Raw genomic sequence first — 22,698 nt, 5'->3', positions numbered from 1 at the left:
TCTTTCCAAACCATCTCTGAATAAAAGGTGAGCAAAGCAACAGCTCCTCCCTTGCCCCTCCAAGAGCTGGACACAAGCTCCAGAGCAGCCCCTGGGCCTCAGCAGTGAAGCAGCTGCGAGAGACAGAGCTCCATGGCAGTGACTGAGCTGTGTGCAGTGACCACCACAGCCCCAAACACTCACGAGGCACCTCCAGGCTCAGGATCCCTCTGCAGCTGAGTAACAAAGCAACTCTGGGGAGAACTCTGCATCCTTCTCCATTCCTGTTTGAATCAAGGAGATTTAAGCATTCTACAAACAGAATGCCAGAGGGCTTTAAGTGCTTTTCACTGAATAATTAAGGAAAAAGTGACAGGTGGATGGCAGGAAAAGGTCCCTCCATGCACAGCCAGGCATTGCAGCAAGTGGAGCTCACCCTGACAACCTCCACTGTTTTATTTATCCACACACAAAACGCCTAAAATTAAGATTTCAACATTCATTTTATTAACAAAGTGCAAACAGTTTTAAACTAGGAGTTGTAGAGCACATTCACACGGACACAGGCAGCCACACGAGGACAACACCGGGCAGGTTCTGACAGGGCTCATGCTTTGTCACTATCCAGGCATCAGCTCTCCGAGGAGCTTCACAAGGACTTCAGCAGCTCAAAATGCAACGAACAAAGAGTTTGGCAATGGGTGTGGTTGGTCCACGTCACCAGCTGGGGAAAACAATTGGAGTGGTGGCTGTTTTCCCCCAGCATTCCAAAGGACAGTCACACACTCTGCTCATTCCAGTGGCACAGCAGGACACTCATCCCCCGGGCCGGGGCTCAGCACCTTCCCCACAGCTCCTCGGAGCAGCTGAGGCTGGTGGAGCAGCAGTGCCAGCCCTGCAAAGGTCGCTGTGCCCCGGGGGCAGGGGCACACAAAGGCAGAAGAACCACGTTTGCCAGGCTGGAGAGGACACACAGCCGTGGGCAGCAGCCTCGGGCTCAGCTCCAGGGAATGCACACACCTCTCCCAGGGATGCAGCCGTGGGTCTTCAGGCCTCCAGCCCTTGCTCTACCTGCTCCAAACAAAGTAATTTTGCACTGAAAATTCTCCTGCTGGAGCAGTTTGAAGGCTTCAAACAAACACTCTCCTGTGAGTTAAAATTTTATGCCAGCTACTTCAACCCAGTCAGTTTTGGAAGTATTTAGAGCTCAGCCCCCCCCTCCCTCCCTCCCTCCCTCCCTCCCTCCCTCCCTCCCTCCCTCCCTCTCCCAGACTGCCTCAGAGCCAGAGGGAGCTCAGGATCCTGGCACAGGACGAGCAGCGGGCTCACGGAGCAGCACAGGGAAGGTGCAGCCCCAAGGAGAACCTTCCCAGTTACCTGGTGCTGTCATCTCCAGGGACAAAGCTGAGATCCTCAGAACTGGCCTGGCCCCCGTCCGGTAACACCGAGGAGTGCTCTGAGGGTGACAACAAGACCAGCAAAGCCCAGTCACCCTCCCCAGGGAGCACTGGAGCAGACAGGGAATGCTCCCTCCCTTCCCTTCACTCAGGCCAAAAACTTCACCCCCCTGGCCTCACAGCTTGGATCCATTGCATTGGAAGTGAAAGTTTAACCAGAGGATTTTCTGAAGCTCCACGGAAGTGCTGGAAGCACATTCCTGCCAATTAAGATGCAAATCCATGTCTAAGGCAGTGGTTGCCTCCCTGGAATTAGCCTACTTACAGAGCCAGTCCTGGCACACAGGGAGTTCCAATTGGGAACTGGAGCTCTGGGTTTTCCAGCCCTTCCCAGGAGACTCACCTAAACTGACTTCTCAAGGCTAGCAAGAGTTTCCCTCTCCTGTTTTGAGCTTTTAATTGGGATCCCAAGAGAAGAGTTCCAAATCTTACTGGCACTTGGAGCTTTAACACCTCCACAGCCTCCCCCAGGAATCTGCATCCCAGGAGCTCTGGGAAGACAGACTGGGAATGTTTGGAAGAGGGGCTCTACCTTCACTGGAGGGCTGCACAGAGAAGGCCTGGTTGAACACTTCTGAGGGAGAGTTGGCATCTTCCTGCTCCTCGTTTTCCGTGTCACATTCGATGTCACTGTCACTGCTCATGCCCGGCAGGAGGTGAAGGACGTGCTTCTGACACACCCCAGCTGCAAGAGAAACCAGAGACACCCAGGGCAAAATGATGGCAGTGGCATCTGCACAGCTGAAGTGTCTGACTTTGTCCCATGGAAGAGTTCCTGGCAGCTCTTGGGATTTGGTATCAGAACAGAGGGAAGGAGCAATGTCCAAGCACTCAGGGCTCTGACAGAGCACTGGCTACCAGCCCCCAACACAGCTGCATGTCACCTGTGTGTCACCAGCTGAGCTGCTCTGGCTACTCTGCAACCAGGACAGAAAATAAAAGTTGCTTTTCTGAGAACTAAAAGACAGCACAGCCCATGGGGCAGGTGGACATTCCAGAGCCTTCAAGCAGCAACTGCATATTTGAGTCTCACACAACAAATTTCCCCTCCAAAGCAGCAGCAGAGCTGCTGGTGACTGCAGGGGATGACCTTGGGTGTGCACTGGGCAGCCAGAACTCTCCATGGACAGCACAGGGTCTGCTTGGCTCTACTTCTCAAAGGCTCATACTCACTGCTAAGAAAAAGCAAAGTGAGAAGTCAATTCTACTGTAGTTTTTCCTATGAAGGGAAAAAATGGTAATACTTGCTTCCTGGGGTTTTTAACAATGAAGTATTTCAGTTTCTAAAGCCTTTTCCTATTGGGCTCCCTGCTCTGAGAGCAGAACTGCAGGAGCACATCACGATCACGCTGCAGTGACTAAGAGCAGAAATTCAGTTTTGTCACTGAGAGACCTTCTGTAAATGCCAACTCCCACACAATATTGCACACTGCAGCTCGAGATGGATGCTGGCACCTTAATATAGGCTTTGCGCTACAATCCAGTCATTGAAATTCAAATTAGTGCAGGGGTGGAAGGCAGGAGAGTTTTAGCAAGATAAGAAAAACTCTATGTGGACTTTCAGAAGGAAAAAAAAAAAGCAATGTTATTTTTTTTCCAGCATGGAAAGGATGCAGGAAGAGAGGGGGGAAAAGTTTCCTTCAAGTGTCTAAGGAAACTGGATTATGCACCACAACATCCAGCAGGAATGAAGTGCTGGACAGGCTCTTGTGTGGCTGTGGAGAAAGTTACCACAGGGGGCTGTCCCTAAAATTAACAGCAGAATTACCAGCCAAGGTCACTGCTACTGCAATTCTTCTCAAGGCCACTGCACTGAGCAAAGCAAAGACCTGGAGCTGTCTCAAGGTACAAAAAGCAGCTGCTTGTCCAGAGAGCAATGGCCCCACGTGCCAGCCCCAAGAGCAGCCACACAGAGATCTTGTGTCCTCACTCACGTTTATTCTCCAGCTGCCACCTTACAGCAAAGTTCCACAGCCATGGAAGCAGCTTTTGGGGGGGCTTTTCTCTCCTCCTTGCCGGCTCCAGAGGCGGAGCAGCAGCACCCGGAGCGAGGCCACGCTGCACCTGCCCCCCACCAAATCCAATTTACCTTCCTCTGCTCCTGCAGAGGCACCTTCAGAGCCCATCCCCTGCAGCTCCCCGGGCTCAGAGCTGCTCTCCAGGCCACCAGACTGGGCTCCTTCAGTTCGACATCCCTTGGAGTTTGAGCTTTGGAAGGAGTTTAGGAGAAATACAAAACCTCACGTTAGAAATTCAGCCTTAACTCAGTTGTGGAAACAAAACCTTTTAGTGTCACATTGAGTTTTACTCCTTGTTTAATTCTCCTGCACACCCACCTAAACCTCCAGCTTTTTTTAACATCTGAATATTTCTAAGTCATTCAAAAAACCTTGAAAAGTTCGAGTATTTTTCAAAAAAGGTGACTCTACTTATTTAGAAAAACAATCTGAAAACTCCATTGCCCTTTGCTTAGGTGGCCAACAGAGAATTATCGTGAAACAGCTGAAAAATTGAGTTAGAGTGAAAAACATCTTAAATGAGGAAATCAAAAGTGATTACATTTCAGTTAGAAGGTATTTTGCATGGAACAGTGGGAAAGCAGACCTGGGCTGCCTTTCAATTCCAAGTGTCAGACTCCAGCCAGAGCTGATCAAAATAAGAGAAAAATGGAAAAAAAAAAAAGACAACTTGTAACCTAGTTATAAACCCAAAAATGCTGTCCAGAGGGAACAGCAGCAAGCAAGTAAACTTCAAAGTAATTTCTCTTTCATGCTACAAGCACCTGGTTTTAGGAGATTGTGGGGGTTTTGTAGATCAAGGGAAGGTGGGGGAGGAGATAAGAGGAAAAATGAAGAAACCCTTACCCCAGAGCACCAGTTTTTCTGTTCTTCTCCACAGCAGCCAGGCCGTTCAAGGCAGCAGCTCCCAGCTCAGAGTCTGATCCCTCACAGGGTCTCTCCTCCTGCTTGGGCAGTGCCTCAGCAGCCCCGGGGCCAGCCAGGGCCCGGGCGTGGGGCCGAGCACTCACACCCAGCTTGGAGCTCCCCAGGCCTCCTGAGCACAGAGAGCACCAATGAGATCCATGGGACCCCCCCTGCTCCTCTGAATGCTGCAGAGGAGCAAAACACTCATTTCTGGGTCAGGAGTTTCCTTGTGCCTGCACTAAAGGAAGGGCATCGTGCAACTCTGGAGCAGCACCACCATAAAATTCTTACTGGAGTTTCCTTAAGTTCCCTCTAAGCCAAATCACAATTTAAACCTGACTCAGTGCTGTTTAATCCTGGGTTTTCACTCCTAAGAGACCAGAGTACAACACGAGTGTTTCTGTTCTGGTCAGTGAGTGTGAGGTGCTGCCTCCCAGCCCAGCTATCAGAGGCACAGTAACACCCACTGGGTGGGAGAAAGGATCCATGCAAATTTAAAGGAAACTCCCGTTGCCAAATAAAAGACTCACTGAGAAGCTTTTGCACAAGAGATGCCAATCCCACCCCCCCAGAGGTGGCAGTGGCCCAGGTACCCTCAGCAGGGTGGCCGTCCCCCTTCAGGCGCAGGTCCCCGCTGTCCATGGCTCTCCTCAGGGACAGGCTCCCGGCAGCTCCCGAACGAAGGGGCTTGCCTGAGGCACTTTTCTTACTGGCAGCTGCAAAAAAAGTGTAAAAACGTGACCAGTGTTCAGTCAAAGCACTGCTGAACCCTGGCCTTATGTTTGTTGGAAGTGAAGCTCCACGTTATTCTCATTGTTTAACTCCCAGTCCTGCACAAAATCCTTCCACACCTTCCTGTCAGAGGGGCTGCACAAGCCATGTTCACTTCCTTACACTGAAATATCCTTCAGAAAGCATGAGAATATAAATGACAGACAAACCCAAATCCTGGCTTACTTATATTTTAGATTTCAGCAAGTGTGGACTGTTGTAATTTATTCCCTGCAGCAGCCTCAGTTCCCAGATGGGCCTGGTGCAGAGCAGTGAAGGGAGTGACCAGCTCAGCCCAGCCTGACACCGAGTTAAACCTCAGAACATTGTCACTGCAGCAGGTTTGGCAGTGCCTGTGGGGTAAAATCTGGTGTTTGAAAGGGAAGGGCTGAAATCCCTTTCAGCAACTCAAGAGAAGGGCAGGTTTTACATTTCTGACCTTCCAGCTGAACCCAAGTGTGAAGAACTGGGGATATGAAGAACTGTAAGGGTGATTAAATCCCCCCCCTCTCCGTGCACTTACAATTCCTTATGTAACAACTGGTGACTGAAGACTTGGTCAGCAGCTCCATCCCTATTTCCTGCAGTTTGCTGCAGCTGTCAGTGCCACAGGCAGCCAGAGCCCCCTGCTCGATGGAGAAGAAGCTGGGCTGTCCCTCCCCATTGCTGCTCCTCACTTCAGACAGCTGGTTCTTCACATCAGACATCTTGCTCCGAACTTCTGCCATCTGGGTTTTGAGTCTTTTCAGCATCTTCAGGTCTGGGGGCACCCTCCACATGGCCTGGTGCCTCCTCTGCTCTCGATCCTTCAGGGAATAGGATGAGGCTTTGCCAAAGGAAAAGACACAGAACACAGCAGGTGAGGAAAACCATTCCCAAATAAACATGGATAGCTGAGAATTGTACCTTTTGTCCTGCTCTGAAAGTGAGGGACACACATCCTGTGCTGGCACAGCACTGAGGCTGCAGGCACTGGACAGGGTTCTGTTCCCAGTGCTGCTCACTGGGAGAAGCCAGGCTCACAGTTCTGCTGCAGGAATTCTGGTGACACCACCTTGCAGGCCAGGCTGCCAGCTCATGTCAAAGTTTGTTTTTATAAAATTTGTTGACTGTTTGTAGAAGACTCTCAGACCACCAATATCTCATAACACAGAGAACTCAAAGAAATCTGCAGCTAGGGAAGGAATTCCCTCAAGTACCTCAAGCAGAAGATCAGGATAAGCAGCCAATACCTGAAGAAGCCTCTGTGTTGCTCAGCTGGAATTAAATCAACTTGAAGTGTTACAAACTCTGTGTTTCTCTGCAAATTCAGCTGTTCCAAACTGTAAAGTCAAGTGGCTCTTAGAAACCTCCACTTCAGGAGGTGAAGTCTGGCAAACTCCAAATGGAACAGCAACTTTGTCTTTACTGACCAGGCTCAGTTTGCCTGGGAACAGTCAAATCCCAAGGGAAGCTCCACAAAAGGTGATTTTGGCTGTGTGTTCACACAGCTCAGCACAACAGGAGAGCTCCACCCTGCTGGAATGGCTCAGCACAAAGTGCAGTGTCCTCTCTCCTGAGCTCCTTTTGTCCACAGCTTTTTCCAAAAGCAAAAAAACAGAACTGGGACTCACAGTTCATGTGCTGTTCCCTTTTTTTTTTTATTTTTTATTTCTAGAAGTGACTTCCAAATTTGGAAATATGGATTACATTTACTGAAAATTCATGGCTGTTTATGTAACTCCATTAAAAAAGCTGATGACAAAGGAACAAAGAGTTTGAGCCAGCTTTTAAATTCAGTGCCACCAATGGCATTGTGGCAGCAAATCCAAGCATTACTTTGTAGCAAAGGGACATTTATTTCTCTTTCTGTTCTAGAAAGTCACCAAATGGTTGTGGGCCAGCAGCTCAAATAAGTGTCAATCATGACAAAATTCAATCAAATCTCAGTAATAAATTTAATTCCTGACTACCAGAGGAACAAGCAATCTCCAGGAAGAGCCAAGGCTGCCAGCTCTGCTGCTGCACATGGAGTTAATTGGTATTTTCGGGTCAAGGGTCCCAACTGAACCACAAATACTCCTCAATTATTTAAATACCATCACTATTTTTGACTCCTGACATTTTGATCCTTTTTTTTTTTTTCTTTTCCAGTCCTTACAACCACTCACATTTTTCTAGTTTTAACGGCCTCTAAATTCCAGGATTTTTTTTTGTTGTTGTTTTGCACCGTGCTCCAAGTACTGCCAGCCACTCCAAGTGTGTGCAGGGAGAGCTGGAGCTGCTGCCTCAGCACAGAATTGTGTTGTGTTGGCTTCCAGTGCCAACCCCTTCTACAAAAGGGGCTTTTCAGCCATTTCCAGGCAGAATTAAACCATCAGACACGTGGTGTAGTTACCTCTGTTCTGCAGAAGAGAGGCAGGAGGACGTGGCTGAAGGCCCCAGAGGTTTTCCATGCCATTTCTGTCTTTTAGGTCCAGCAAATGGATTAAAATGAGGGGATCTATATCCAGCAAACTGCTGCTGGCTGTGGAGCCCAGGGCACTGGCTCCTCGCCTCGAGGGTCTCCCACTGGCACTGCTGTAACTGTGGCTGGTACCTGAGCAGGAGAGACACAAAGGTGGGAGGTGTGGGACACAGGGATGCTTTATTCCCTGGGAAAAATAAAAAAAGAGTTACATAAGTCGATTAGGAATGAATTAATCCCATGGAATTTAAGGAGATAGCAGTATTTTGTGGATTTCTGGATGCTGAAAGCAATTAGATGTGCTTCTAATGAAAAAGTAAGATAAAAACAACTGGAAAGAGGGAGGTGATTCACTTCATACCTTCTATAAAAATCTCTTAATGCACAGATTTGTTAACAAATCAATACAAAGCTTAGAGTTACTCTAAAGGAGTAAGGAGACAAACGTGTCCCTCCCTGAACTCCAGAACTTTGAAACAAGGAATTCTGTCTTTCAAGCACCAGCAGATTTTTTCAGCAGCATAAATACCACTTCTGGTATCTTTGTCCTAAACAAATAGATTCCATAATATCTCTCTGTATTTCATATAGACATACATTTCTTTCAGAATCTTGTGGCTAATTTGGGCTGTGATCATCTCCAGGATGCAAAAAATCCCAGAGCACCTTCTCGTGTTGCATTTAAAATGCATTTCTGCTTGACTTGTGAGGATTTTTTGCCCCATTCCCTCCACATCCTTTGGGTTTTGCAAGGCACTAAACCCCAAGTGAATGTGTCACCCACTCAGAGGTCACACTGACATCAGTAAAAATTCCTTGTCAGCCTCTTATTGATCTGAACACAAGGAATTCCAAAGAGGCACTGAGCCACCCTCCAAACTTTGACATCATTTTTAAAGCAGCACATTCAGATGATTCCCCCTCTACTTTTTTTTTTTCTTTTTTTATTGAACCAATGAAGTGTTTCTGCTACACTGCAATAATCAGTACAAACCACATGATGCAGCAGTTCCCAAAATAGAACTGCCTGCAGAACACAGAGCTTGGCATTGCTTCAAGAGGAGCAGGGGAAGGAATCCAGCAGCGTTTTGCTTTTATGGGAATTCTGGAGTCATTTTTCATACCTGATGCTCCAGGAGTAGCAGCAGCTGCTGCATCCTCCATGAGATCTCCATCTTCCAGCTCCATAGTACTGCTGTATTCCACATCATTCTCTCCAGACCTTCAGGGATGATCAGGGTGGGAAAAGGAGAATACAACTGTTAGCTTTCCTCAGCTCTTGTTAAATGTTGTGGCACAAACCTCAAAAAAACAACATAAAATGCTGTAAATTGTATTTCCTGTGTTCCAAGCTACCCAAACTGAAGAAAGGAAGTGCAGTAATTAAATGACTGTCTCATTAAGCAAGAGACCAGAAGTGCCATATGTACCTAGACTGCAAAATGTGATGCTGCAAACTCTCATGTTTGTAAGTGTAGCAGCACATTCTCACGTTTTAATTAAGATTCCAGGATTTGACATCTGCTCTGCTCAGCCTTGAGTTTCCTAATTTAAGTACCTGTCCTCATCATCACTCTCCTACTACTACAACACTTCCCAGTAGCAGACCTCTGCTGTTACAGTGCTGAGACAGATTCCTTAATGGTGTTTTGGGAAAGAACCTTCACAGATTATCACTTGTCAAAGACAGAATGCAGCACTAACGTAAACAAAGAGATCAGAAAGACTCTAATTAGCTGACCAAAAATTCAATGTTTAGCACTAACTCCACGAGTTTGTGTTGTTCCCAGTATAGGAACCACCTCTCAAGTCACACTGGAATCCCACACACCCCAGCAAATTTCTCAGTTTCCACTGGAATTAGGATGATCTGAAAGGCATTTTTAGTTACTTACATTGTTTCTTCATCAATATCATTTTCTTCAGTGTTACTGGTTGCCGTTGAACTTGCTGAAGAGCTGCTGCCATCAAGGTGGTTCACCTCATCTTCTCCAGCAAGATCAATATCCAGGTCACCATCTGAGAGCTCGTGCTGCAGGGAAAGCAGGAGGTTTTTGGTACAGGAACATTCAGGAGCATCCCCAAAAGCTCTGAACAGACACTCTCTGTCCCCAGTGCCACCATCACACTGCAGTGAGGAGGCTCTCACAGCACATTAAAGGCTGGGAACAAACACAAGTCAGACTTTTCAGCTGCAACTTGGAGCCTCTTTGTGGTGGGATCTTTCAGCTCAGTTCTGGAACATCTCTCTGAAGTCACCTCTCACTTACAGCTCTCAAGTGTGTCATCTCTTATTTCCATAGCAAGGAAAATAAACCTCATTTACAATTCACAAGTTCTCCTGTTTCTATTGCTGCCTTATCAAAGAAAGCTACACATCAACAGAGGAAGGAAACAGAATTCCTACATTAAAGTCTTCCTGCTGAGTCTTCTCCTCCTCCTCTTCCTTGTTCTCCCGTGCTAATCCTGGAGCAGTGAAATTCTCCAGCAGTGCCTCAATGCTTTGTCCAGGTTTCTTTGCTCTTGTCTCTGAGCCCTCATCATTCTGGGGACTGAGGTGAGTGTCTGGAGGGGAAACCCCTCGGGATTTCTGAGTCCTGGACAGTTCAATGGCGAGCCTCTACAAAAACAACAATATCACAAAAATAACAGGGAAGACAACAATGCAACAGCAGCAGCAGCAAATCAAGCACCTTTGTTGACTTCTATCAGGTGATTTTACATTCACAAACATCCCACTTACTTCTTTCAGGTTATTTATTTGCTGGATGTAACTTGTCTGAGCTGCTTCCAGCTGAGCAATGTACCAGTGCTGATCCCGGCACTTCTGGAAGAAGGTTGGTGAGCGCACCTGGAACCTTCAAAAGAATTTTTGAAAAGGGTTTTTTATTTTTGAGGGAGTTTGTTTGATTAGAGGTTTGTTTTTAAATTTCCCTCCCTCCATCCAAAAAGCCCTGCAGAAAAACCTTAATTAATGGTGAAATGAACTTAACAGACAACAGGTCCTGGTGGACTCAGGGTCCTGAACATCCTGAGTGGCCACAGTGAGTTCTGGAGGAAGAACTCACAGACTTTTATTCCCAAAGTTCTCCAGTGCTCACTACAACTAAAGAGGAGGAGAATTTTCCTTTAATTCTGGTAGCTACAGGTCTCTAACCCTTATTAATGCCAGGAGCAGCCACTCCTCAAAGAAAGATACACTTAAAATATTCCACAACTCCCTTTGGCACATTTCCTTCTTTAAAGCTGCTGAGAATGAAACCCATTGAGAACAAAACACTTCACCAATATTGTAAATTCAGCTGGGTAATTATTCCCTATTTCAGCAATAGCTCTGTGATGATCCTTGGAAAGGACAGCAACCAAACAAATCCTACCCAATCTAAATCCTTACATGCAGTAAACAAAAAAAGTCCCAGTTATACATATCAAAAATTTATTAATAAAAGCAATTTAAATCAATTCTACCTCAAATACAAACAAACCCATTCATAAAATTATCTTTACTCCAAAATCAAACTACACATAATAAATACCAAAAAAATAAAACGCAATATATACCTCAAAAAAGCTACTTATTAAATAAAAACTATATATTACTATTAAATGTCACTGCCATTATATATACTAAGTATTCTAAATAATATATAATATATAGTATATATAATATATACTGCATATAATACATACTGTCTATAATATATGACAACATATAATATGTAATATAATACATAATATAGTATATAATATTATATATTAAAATATGTAATAATGTAATATTGTGTTGGTTATATATTGAAGGCACCTGGGTGAGGTATATTTAGAAATTTTTTTATAAGAACCTTTTCTGTAGATTGATAAAACTCATTAGAGGCTGGTTTAGTTGTTGACAGTTTGTGAAATTAATTGGAAAAATTAGTTTGCTCTGTGAACTTACATTTTTTTAAAGCAAGGAAATTATAAAATTAAAAGATATAATAACAAACTACCTATATAAAAAAATCTTAATTTGATAATACTTATATCTACTCTATTAATATTAAATCCTACAACTTTAATTCCAAAAACACAATAAAATAAAGGTACAAAAAGCAGCAGAAGCAGCAGGAGGCCCCACCTGAGGATGACGGTGTCGTTCTGCCGGTTCAGGTAGCCCTCGTTGGCCAGCAGGTCCAGGCGGAAGAATCTGTTGTAGCCCCAACATTCCCCAACTTCAAAATCAGAGGCAAACTCCCTGATGATGTTTTTGGTGGGGTCGTTGGTGGATTGGTGAACCATTTCCACACGGTATTCATACCTGGCCAGGGCACAGTAACAGGGGTTAGGGTTAAAGGGTGTCAGAATTGCTGGTGGTTTAAGAGCTGCACGTCCCTGCCCAGCTGAATGGGTGAGTCAGGCCTAAAATTTACTGAACATTAAATAAACAGTGAAAAAAAAAAAAATCAAAGAGAGCAGCAACAGGGAGTAGAGTGAACTCCAGGGCTGAACTACCACACAGACACTCTAATCAGTTGTTTTAGCAGCTTCTTTTTTATCTCCAGAAAGCCACTGAGTAACAACTTTAAAATATTATCTCTGCCTGATTCAAAGCTCAACAGAAAGCTCACCATTCTTTTTCAAAGGATTTTGCATTCTCTGACAGAAAAACCCCAACATCTGCTCTTAGTGCAGCTTTGCTTACTTGGATGTCTCTGGCAATCCAGCAGACAGCTCCAGGAACACTGACAGGTAGTAGCCCCGAACGACTCCATTTCCATCCTTGAAATAAAATTGAGAAATTGATTAAAAATAGAAAGGAAAAAAAACACAAAAAATTAAAAAATCAAAATTTCATACAGAAGATTTAGAAAAGTTTAGGAAACAGCTTCAATCAACACTGGATTTACAGCAGGAATCTACTTTGGATGTTACAGTTGTGATTTTTAGTCCTCAGTGACCTCCTACTGTAACATGAATCAACAAGAAGCACATTCACAGTGTAGTATTGGTACCTCAGATATAAATTTCAAGACAAAGCTTTAATTACTCTATTAACACTTTAGGTATTTGATTAAGTCTGAATAGACAAACAATGTATCAGAAAAATATTATTTTAGGTTAAACATTAGTTCTGAAATACTTTACATACAGTCACATTTCAAAGCTATTTAATTTTCGAGAAAAGAGCAATTTGTTCAGAAAAAAAAATCCCATGCAACATGAAAAGTTAGGGCAGTTTACTGAGAAACAACATTAGAGTCACCAGAAGTCAAGAAAAAAAATACAGCAAAGCCTCCATCACACTCACCTGAATCAAGGATGAAGAATGGCTCAACTTGAATCCTCCAGCTTGAAGAAACATTTCAACTTACCATTGAAAAAATAAATTTTAATGCCTTCTGACAGCACAGCTCAGGTAGCTAATCCTGAATTTACAATACTCTGAGAACTTGCACACAGTTCCACCTCTGCACTGCAATAAAACAGCTCTGGGCATCCAGGGCCTTAACTTATGGAGCCAATTCTCCAAAGATGCCACAAAAATTATTAAGACAGAGCTGGTGCTCCAGCACCAAACTCCTCCTTGTCCACACAGCTGCAGGAGCAGCACTGACCAGAGCAGGGAATGTGGGAAGGTCCCAGCTTGGGGATCAACATTCCAACGTGGACAAAGCTTCAGAAACTGGAATATTCAGCCCACTGAAGGGACACAGCAAAATGCACATTTTAATGTCCAGTTTGAGAGCTGGATGCAGAATCAACACCAAATGCTTGGTCCTCCTCCCACCTTCCCCATAAGTTTTACTCCAACAGAGTAAGTTATTCCTTACAAAACTGAGGTATAGAGTATCTGCAAACAATCCTTGAGACATTAAAACATCCATCAAAGTTCCTCTGCCATATCAGCAGGACCCATCTTTAATAGCTTTAAAATTAACCAAACTCTACTGAACATGCCCTCCCTGGAGATCTGCAGGCAGAGAGGGAATTCTCCAGTGGTTGGTGATCAACTCATTAAAATATTCTTTTCATATACAGCATGAGACAAACTGATGATTCCTTACAGGGAATGAGTTGGGATGGGATGACAACTGCAGCTGGAGACAAAACTCACCGGGTAAACCTTTAATCTCCAGCACAGTCCTGACACCTGCAGGGGAGGGCTGTACACGGGATCTGCTCGCTGCCGCAGGGTGCTGGTGAGAGAGGAGGAAAAATATTCGGGACTGGGACAAAGCAAAACCCTCCCAGAACCATGAGCTGCACAGAGAATTGTCTTTATGATGGAAAAGAAGAGATTTTTAACGGAATTCCCATTGTTTAGTCCACATCTCACAGTTTTCTGTAGAGATTGTTCTGTGTTTTAAATAACATTTCTCATGTACAGAAGGAACAGAAGGATGTTGCCAATATTCACAGTAATTTGAGATCTATTCTTACCTGAAGTTTTCCAAGACAAATGTAGTTGAGTCATAGGCTGGAACCAATTCACTGTGGGAGAAAAGAATAAATATATTACACTTGAATAACATGGCAGTAAAAATCCCAACTTTTGCAATCTGTACAAGAATTTTAGATTATTTAGGTCACCAGAGACACTGAAATTCACCAAGACTACACTGGGTTATTGAAGTATAATTCCATTTATATGCTTCCTTAGGAGGCAATACCTGGGTGCCATTGGAAGACAAACATTCAGATTTAAATCTAAACACAGCCAAAGCAATTTTGGCTGAGGAATTCTCGAGACTTCTCTGATTTCTCATTTTTTGAGCACAGGCTCACTCAGAACCCAGCACTAGCAGCATTTTCCTGATGAAGAATTGTGCTATGAAGTGATTTTGGCTGTATATTCTGAATTAAGGTGACCTGCAGAGGCATCTCATGAGAGCCTGGCAATTATACACTGAATGACCCAATAATAAGAGGAAAAAAAAAGGACAAATCAGTAAACTATGTGTAAAAGAAAAAAAAAATTGTGAGCTAGAACCCACTGTCCTGACTCCCCAGCAGGGACCACAAAATAAGCCCTGCTGGGACACAAAAGCCTACTTGCAGCACAGGTTACTACAAGGAGTAAGTTAAGAGGAAATTCTCCTCTCAGGTGCTTTAAACATGTTTGTAAGCACTGAACAAACAGAAGAGAAGTGCAACACTCACCTTGTGAAGTCTGGGGGGACAGGAGTGGTGACAAATGAGGCCATGGGTTTCCTATGGACCTGCTGGAACATCATCAGGATCTCTGAACTCTTGGATATCAGCTCACTCTTGCTGCAGGACCTTAACTATGAGGGGAAAAAAGAAGGGAAAAAAATCCTTACCTCAGAAAAATCGGAGGTTTTATCCACTTTTGTTTTTAAACAACTGAATTGCATGTTTGTCACAGCTTCAGAAAGTTTATCCACAATACAATGTCAAAATGGAGCTCGGAGGTTTTGGGTTATTTTATTTTCTGGATTTTCACAATAGAAGTTTCAACAGCCACTATGTACTTCCCTTTACTTCCCTTAAATTAAACTAGATTTAACTAAATTAAACTAAGTAATTTTGTGTGATACTGCCATTAATCCCTACAGTAATTTTTAAAGCAACACAACACCTTTGAGTATTTCTAGAGGACACACTTATTTCTAAGAAGAAATCGTGCAATCTAAGGCCACTTCAATGAAAATATATCCTCCAGAAATATCCATCAATTAATATTTTTGAAATAAAAAAATAAGTAAGAAAGATCCCTCCTCAGTTGGCCTATCTACACAACATTTAATCTCTCTTCATAATTACCTGATGTTCTACTTCTTGAAGCAGGGTTTCCAGAAGTTCAGTTTCTTGAGTAAGTGAGGTCTTTTGACCTGTTTAAAGAAAAGATGTTTAAAAAAACCCAAAAACACAGACTCACTGTTTCTTAAGAAAGTGTATTTGTTTTTTTTCGTTTTGACTTGGAAGCTGCCCCAGGACATCCTAAGGTAAAGGATTTCTAAATGTACCAAGTTGATTGAGAAAGCTTTTGAAAAGCAAGTCTGCATTTTTAATTAGAGCTGTACTCAAGAACTCATTTGAGGTTAAGTCAGTAATGAAATACTCTGTGTCCCAGAAATGGCAGGTTTGTTGTTTTGGGCTGCTTTTTTGGCCAAAAAGAAAAGCAGGTTTGACTCTTATCCAGACAATGCCTTCTGATATTAAAATTACACTAAAAGGAGTCTATTACAAAGAAGTATTTTCAAACTTTTCAAATTACAAAGATGCACTTCTTGACCAATAGAAACGAAGTAAAAGTGCTAAGCAACTTCCAGCTAGATGGGAATGTTTTCCAAGTTATTATATAGGAGCTTTTAACAGAATAAAATCAGTTTATATCAAATTTAGAATTTATCACAGAAACTCCTTCATTAACCAAAAGCTTTGCTGCAGGTGGAAGTTTTTGGCCAGCAGCGAACTTGTTCAACACCACAGCGTGGAAGGAGTCAGGCTCCCAGTAAAACAACGTTTCTCAGTGGATTGAGACATTATTAATAAACTTCTCCTGCTGCTCAGAGAGGCCAGCACCCACCCATGAGGGTGATGAGTTTGTTCTTGAGCTGCGTGTCCAGGCGGGCGATCATCATCTCCACGGCGTTGCGGATCTCGCGCACGCGCTCGTCCTTGGCGCTGCGCACGGCCTCCACGTTCCGCTCCTGCAGGCCCACACAGACACGACACAAACCTTCACACCGCTGCACTGCCCGCTCACACACGCCTTGGCTCCTCTCTCTCAGATCCCAGAAATGTTTTAGTGTTCCTAAATCCCCTAGGAGGGAAAGCAGGAGCGCTGGTTTGGATGAGCTGCATCCCTGGAGCAGCCGGGATTTCACTGGGTCCCTCAGAGGGCCCAAAGGTGAAAAGCTGAGCAGCATTGTGTGATCACACAGGGATTTGTCACACGGGGATTCTTTACTATCAGACCTGTAAATGCAGCTGCCAGTTCCTCTTCTGCAACTTGAGCAGCACAGGAAAGTTCTTTGTGGAAATGAGAATAACGTGATAAAAACAGAAAAGTTCTGTGGTAAGGGATAAAACCAGCATCATTCTCCCTGCCAGGGAAGGTCACAAACTCTGAGCACTTCACCACCACACTTGTGTTTATAAAGTCACATCTGAGCTGGGGAAGAGCAAATCTATCAGTGCACGTGGCAAACAAGCGCCTGAACAACAGGCAAAAATCAGACAGACCTGCTCCAAAAATTCCTGATTTTATCTGCTCAAAGTCTACACATAATAAATGTACCAGAACACAAAAGTAATCCTTCCTGGGAAACAAGAAACTGAATCCAGTTGCTGGAATTCCCACTGAAACTGCCCAAGCTGAATGTGACACTATTTGGATTTTTGACATGTTTACCCCACAGGGAAGAAAAAGGAGGTGCACAAACAAATCCCCAACTGGTGAGCTGCTCACCCTGCAGGCTCAAATACATTTACAGTTTGTTATCCTAGAAAAACGAAAACAAGCTGCTAGAATAAAGAATTTTTGTACTTATTTAGCATAACAGAATGCACTTGAAGTGTTGACAAAAACATATCTTTCAAAGAAGTGTGCAACTCCAGCTTTTAAGCAGCAATGAAAAGAAAAATTCTTTTCAGTGAAGAAAGAAAATTTCTTTCCCTGAAAGAAAAATTCAGTTACCTAACTCTAAAGCAGAATTGAGAATATTTTGATCTCTCCACATTGCATAAAAAGAGTCAAATGAAGAAACAAAAAGGTCTCTCTATGGGACAATCTCATCATCCTCTAACAGGTACACTTTACAGTTGTCTTTGCCACTGGAACACTACAGGAAAACTTTCTCACCACTTCCTGCACCAAACTGATCAATTCCATGAGTCTTCTCCTCAGCTTTGCCACTTCTTCATTCACTTTCGTGACGTGCTGCTCGTAGATTTCTGCCAGTGGTTTGAAAGTATGTCCTCCATGCTGTTCAAAGAGAAAGAGGGGGAGGAAGAGGAGGAGGTGATGGTGAATAATAAAGCATCTCTTTTCCACTTTATTCCACTCCTATTAAATTCCTGAAAGAGAAGGGAAGAAAGCCTACGAGTGCATCACTCATTCTGGAAAAGTTCCAAAGCAGATTTTCTGTAGGAAGTCAGTCTTTCACTTCCTTTTGTAATAAGTCATGAATTTGGCTCTCATTCCATCAAAGCTTCCTGTCAGGAGTTATTTGGAGTCTCAAGAGTCCTCCAAAAATAAACTGCTTCATTCACTGTGCAATCCTTTACCAAATCAAATATTGACAGAAGGTTTATTTTTATGATTATTATTAAAACATCCTTCCCAAACAAAGGCAGCACACTGTTAACCACTTACATTCCAAACAGCAACAGCTGTTTCTCCTTGAAATACCGAATTGGATGGATAAACACTGATGAATTTAATAGCTTTGGAGATTAGAGGCCAGGACAATTGAACAACAAGTGTTAGCTGTGTTTTCTGAGCAAGGCTTCTTCCATGCCCACAAAAACTTCCCCCAGCACACAGAATTTGTCCAAAACATCAGGGAGGTTATAACAAGGAAGGTAATTCTGGCCTGCTTTTGGCAAAAATTCAATTTCCTTCTCTAATTTTGAACAGAAAGTATTGTGTTTCACAAGCATTGTTATTAAATAATAAACACACCTAAACCTGCAGTATTTGCACGGCAATCCAAGAGCCACAACAGCAGTTTCACAGCATTTCTAATTCTTCAAAACCAGTGTCAGACATAAAGTTTGAAGTCCCTGTGCAAGTGTCCCCTTACCATTCCTCCCCAAAGTGCACACTGGTGGCAGATACACTTCTTGCAGGTCCAGCAGAAAACACTGAGCTTCTCATGATGGTTTTCACACCTTCAACAAAAAAAATACAAATATCACCCACAGAAAATAGCTATGAATTTTCTACACTCAGTTTAACATTTTCACTTGTTTTGCTACACAATCCTGCAAGTAAAACATTAAACATCTTTTGCAGGAAGAACAGTTGCAGCCAATAAAAACCTTTTGTGAGATAAAAGCTGCTTTCAGTATTCTCTCCAGAAGAACTTCACAGATACAGAGAGTACATTACTAAAATTAGCTCCTATAAACCAAACCACAAAAGATTTGATGCAAAGAACACTCCATTTACTTGTCCTTTTCATTCTCTTCGTGCTTTGTGAGGCTGCAGAGCTGAAGTGTGTCCAGCTGCTGTGTGACCTCCTCTGCCCAGCGACAGTTGACAAGCTCTCGGAGCTGCAGGGGGGCTCTGCAGGAAGGATGGCACAGTTAGAGCAGGAATTTGCATCCAGGAGATAAAGGAGAAGCACTGAAGTGAGTTCAGTTCAATTCTACATTGCCAGAAGAGTCACAGGCAAAAAAAAAAAAAAAAAAAAAAAAAAAAGCAGAAGTTGTACTGGTTACTCCAAGTGAAAAAAATAATTAAGTAATTTTGATTATTTAGGGAGAGGTAAGAACTGCAAAGGCACATCACACAAATTACAGGTATAAAAAATGGACACTTTCACTCCTGGGCTCTGATTTTTGAAAGAAGAATATAAAGAGGAATTCCCTCTAGTTACTCCTATTACACCAGCTATGTGCACAGCAGTGTTACGTGGGAAGAACAAAGATCCTGCTCAGCTTGTCACAAAACTAGAATGCATTTTAGAAGAAATATTATACCAGGGCCAATTTTTACAGAAACAGCAAGCAGATCTCAAAAGAAAAAAAAAAATTCAAGCTTATAAATTTAGTACAACCTGCACTGAAAAAGAGAAAAAGAGATTGATCATAACAGGACAATCCACCCAATTCCTGATATTAAAAATACCTTACCTACAATGAGGGCACTGAGCTCTTTGTTCAGTCAGCCAACGCTGTGATGGAAAAAGGAGAAACCTTTTTAAACTGACTGGAGTGAAAGAACTGCAGGTAAATATGTTCTACCATTAATTAGAAGTTATTTATTTTTATTACAACTTTGCTGTATTTTTTCCTTTTCTAACAAATTTTCAATTTAACTGTTCAACCACTTAGTCACAGAAGAAGCTGCTATTTGTGTCTCAGTAACAGCAACCACTTGTCTTTAGATGTCAGAGATGCTTCAGTTAAAATTATACTGAATTGTGAGGAATTGTGAGGTACCAAATATTGCATTAGAAACCACCCACCTGGCAGATTCCCAGAGCCTTAGACTAAAGAGCATGTTTCAATAAAGGAAAGAAAAAGACACCACAAGCATCTTTTTCACAGTCTAATTAGTCTTCAAAGTAATTTATTTCTTCCTCTTGGGTTATTTATAGACAAATTAAACACCTGAAGTTCAATGATCAAAACCACAAGGACTATTTCTCTTCCAGAAAGCTCCAGGGACAAACAGCTGAGCAAAGAACTTCACCTACCCACTACAACTCTCAAGTGTAAAAGCTCAGCAGTTGATGGGTTTATATTTGTCAGCTCTCTACTACATTTAAAGAGTCTCATGAATAATCTCTCACCACCCAGCAACAATATGTCATCTGAAATCCTTAATATGCAGCACGAATCCTTCACCTCCAGCTCTTGTCAGAGCTTCCAGAGAGAAGGATGAATGTCTGTTCCAATTTCTGGAAATACTACTGGAGGTCTGGAAACCTCAGCTGAACCTTTTGCTGCTACAGCAACACAAAACAGCATCTGGATTTGGAACTGGAGTGTGATACCCTGGGAACCACGGCCTTAACAAAGGAATGAGGATTCAGCTGCTGCCTCAGACTCCCCTGAGAAAGATTTGGCCCCACCTGATCACACCACACCAGCCTGACATTATAAAACACCTCCAGGACACAGGAGGTGATGCTGTGACCTTCCCAGATGCAAAGTCAGCATCTGATTTCTGTCCCAACTTTTGCCTTCCATACATGCATCACCAACTCTCTGGAGGCACTGAAGGAGGGATCATTGTGTGTCTCTTCCTTAAAGCAATTATTCCAGATGGTGCCTATAATTAGCACCACTGAAGGCAATGCACGGCCTGCCTACTTCTTCCTCAGGGGTGTTATAAAAGGTTTTGAAAGGGAAACTAAAGGAGGAAGGGAGAAAAAAAAAAAAAGGAATCCTTGGAACTGCAGGAAAAGAATGTTTTCATAAGCTCAGTCAGTTTTCAGTTCAAACCTTTGAAAGAATAGACTAAACCAAGCAAACTCACCCGGATACAGCTGAAACAGCAGAGCTTGGAGCAGTGGGGGCACAGGCGGGCATCCCGCAGCTTCTCCATACAAATAAAACATCGGAACACCTCGGCAATGCTCTGCAAAGGGGGATTAGCACTATTGTTAAACACGACTCAGACACATCAGGGCTGCTTTTGTTTTCCAGGCACCGTGCCAGGTTTCAGCCCTGCTCCAAATAACACATCTCTGAGGGAGATACAACCTGGACACCACAGCCTCCCCCTCGGCTTCTACACTGCACCAGCACCTGTTTTATAACACTGCTCTCTCCTTCTTCAAGGAATGGCTTCTGTTTGTCTTATCTCTTTTGGAGCAGGCCCTTCTGCAGCCAAAATATTCCTACGTGTGTTCACACGGGGTTGAGCAGCTGCCAGAAGAAATGGTGTGGTACCTGCAGACAGTGCACTGGCACTAAACTATTCCTAAATCACGGTAAGTGTATGCATGTGTAATACCCAATTCAATACCTCTTGTGTATTTTTGTTACTTTTATAAGATTTGTATTCTTTTAAGGTTTACCATTAGCATTAGCACTAGCTCCATAATTTCTACACTCTCCCCCACCCCATTTAATCAATCTTGGATGATAAAAACATTCCCCAAAGGAGAAAGGCATTTTGAACGCAACGTTTGCTTTCCATATTGATAATTTTTAATTGATAATAAAGTTTTACATCATACAGGAGTTATAATACTTCTGGATATAACTCTGGAACTTCATAAGATCCTTTAGGTGGGCTGATTTTTTTCCCCACAGCTTTGAGATTGTGAATCAGCACAAAACCAAGACATCTTCAATTGACGGATGCCACAGCATCTCCCACACATTAATGTCTTCTCTAACAGCTGCGAGCATCGAAACGCACCATATCCATTTACAGGGGTAATTTACAGCCGGTGCTTTACATTGTCCCCAGCCTGGCTGTGACACAGCTCCCAGCAGGTGTTTGAGCTACCGGGTCACAGCCACTTCTGCACCTCCACGGTGCCAAGGCGAGTTCTGCGTGTGCCAGGTCTCCATCCTTTCATCCCTCCATCCATCCTGGATCCAGCACGTCCGGATCCGGCACCTGCAGCGCTCCGCCAGCTCATTTCCGACCCTCTCCCCACCCGAGCCAAAGCCCCGCAGAGCCGCAGGCTGTTCCCTCAGAGCCCGGGCCGCCACCGTTCGGTACCGCTCGGCCTTTCCCCCCCTCACACACGGTACAGGGACGCTCCGAGGGGCTCCGCTAAACCGCAGAAGCCGCAGCCGCTGCCCCCTCACCGCCCTGAGGCAGCGCGCGCCGCCCGCCCGCCCGCCCGCCGCTCACCTCCACGCTCTGCTCGTCCATGGCTGCGGCTCCGCCAGCGGCGGCAGGAGGGATGGCTGTGCCCGGGCTGGCTGTCCGTGCCCGCGGGTGGGGAGCGGGGTTTGAGGGGAGCGGGGTTTGAGGTGAGCGCGGTTCGAGGGGAGCGGGGTTTGAGGGGAGCGCACCCCGCGCACCCGCCGGGCCGTGACCGCGGCAGCGCGGCCGCCCCGCCCCGCCCGCGCTGCGCATGCGCGGGGCCGCCCGCAGGGGGCGTGGCCGCGTGAGGGGCGGCAGCGCCTGAGGGGAAGCGCCGGGGAGGGAGCGTCGCGCTTGGATTTCTTAATATTTTCCTTTATTTTTCAATTTTTTTCTTTATTATTTTTCTTTATTCTTCCTTACCGGCGAGGTTTAAGGAGCGGGGATGGATTTCCGCATCCCGCTGGCATTTATTACAGCCAGCGTTCATCAATACGTTAAATATTTAACGCTGCTGATGGTAGTGGCAAAGCAAGGATTGAGCCCTCTATTAGAAGATCAGTGTGTGATTAATAACTACTGAATCAGTTGGTTAAACTGATTAATTGCTTGAAACCGATTAGTTACTCCAGGTAAAAGGGCACACTTGGCAGCAGACATTATAAAATCAAGTTA

General features: G+C 44.1%; 1 protein-coding gene across 2 annotated transcripts; it reads right to left on the bottom strand.

Annotated features, from left to right (window-relative positions):
- Positions 1-463: 463 nt before the first annotated feature.
- TRIM37 (tripartite motif containing 37) lies at positions 464-22,296 on the bottom strand. 2 transcript variants are annotated; one of them, XM_014876633.2, is made up of 25 exons: positions 22,069-22,294; positions 20,734-20,835; positions 19,383-19,423; positions 18,697-18,813; positions 18,329-18,416; positions 17,386-17,508; positions 16,108-16,231; positions 15,342-15,409; positions 14,718-14,842; positions 13,998-14,048; positions 13,672-13,753; positions 12,259-12,335; positions 11,695-11,874; positions 10,321-10,435; positions 9,985-10,197; positions 9,473-9,609; positions 8,702-8,799; positions 7,509-7,709; positions 5,655-5,957; positions 4,954-5,076; positions 4,301-4,490; positions 3,526-3,644; positions 1,969-2,121; positions 1,357-1,435; positions 464-1,050 (listed from the first exon to the last, which is right to left on the bottom strand). In XM_014876633.2, the coding sequence occupies exons 1-25, from the start codon at positions 22,087-22,089 to the stop codon at positions 1,047-1,049; spliced, it is 2,934 nt and encodes a 977-aa protein (XP_014732119.1). In that variant the 5' UTR covers positions 22,090-22,294; the 3' UTR covers positions 464-1,046. The 2 variants fall into 2 exon arrangements, with proteins under 2 accessions (XP_014732119.1, XP_088033141.1); XM_088177015.1 differs by lacking the exon at positions 464-1,050 and having other exon boundaries at positions 1,353-1,435; positions 22,069-22,296.
- Positions 22,297-22,698: the final 402 nt, after the last annotated feature.

The sequence above is a fragment of the Sturnus vulgaris genome, chromosome 21 (genome assembly GCF_052056855.1).
Source record: "Sturnus vulgaris isolate bStuVul1 chromosome 21, bStuVul1.hap1, whole genome shotgun sequence".
Classification (NCBI taxonomy): Eukaryota; Metazoa; Chordata; class Aves; order Passeriformes; family Sturnidae; genus Sturnus; species Sturnus vulgaris.
The sequence above is the reverse complement of the archived record's forward strand: the minus strand, read 5'-3'. Positions and strand labels throughout refer to the sequence as shown.

Excerpts from the sequence above, each read along its gene's own strand:
- TRIM37 (XM_088177015.1), bottom strand. The coding sequence starts at position 22,296 with ATGCGCAGCGCGGGCGGGGCGGGGCGGCCGCGCTGCCGCGGTCACGGC. Across the intron at positions 17,509-18,328 it reads GTGCACTTTGGGGAGGAATG|CATGGAGGACATACTTTCAA; the intron begins GTAAGGGGACAC and ends CTCTTTGAACAG. Across the intron at positions 10,198-10,320 it reads AAATAAATAACCTGAAAGAA|AGGCTCGCCATTGAACTGTC; the intron begins GTAAGTGGGATG and ends TTGTTTTTGTAG.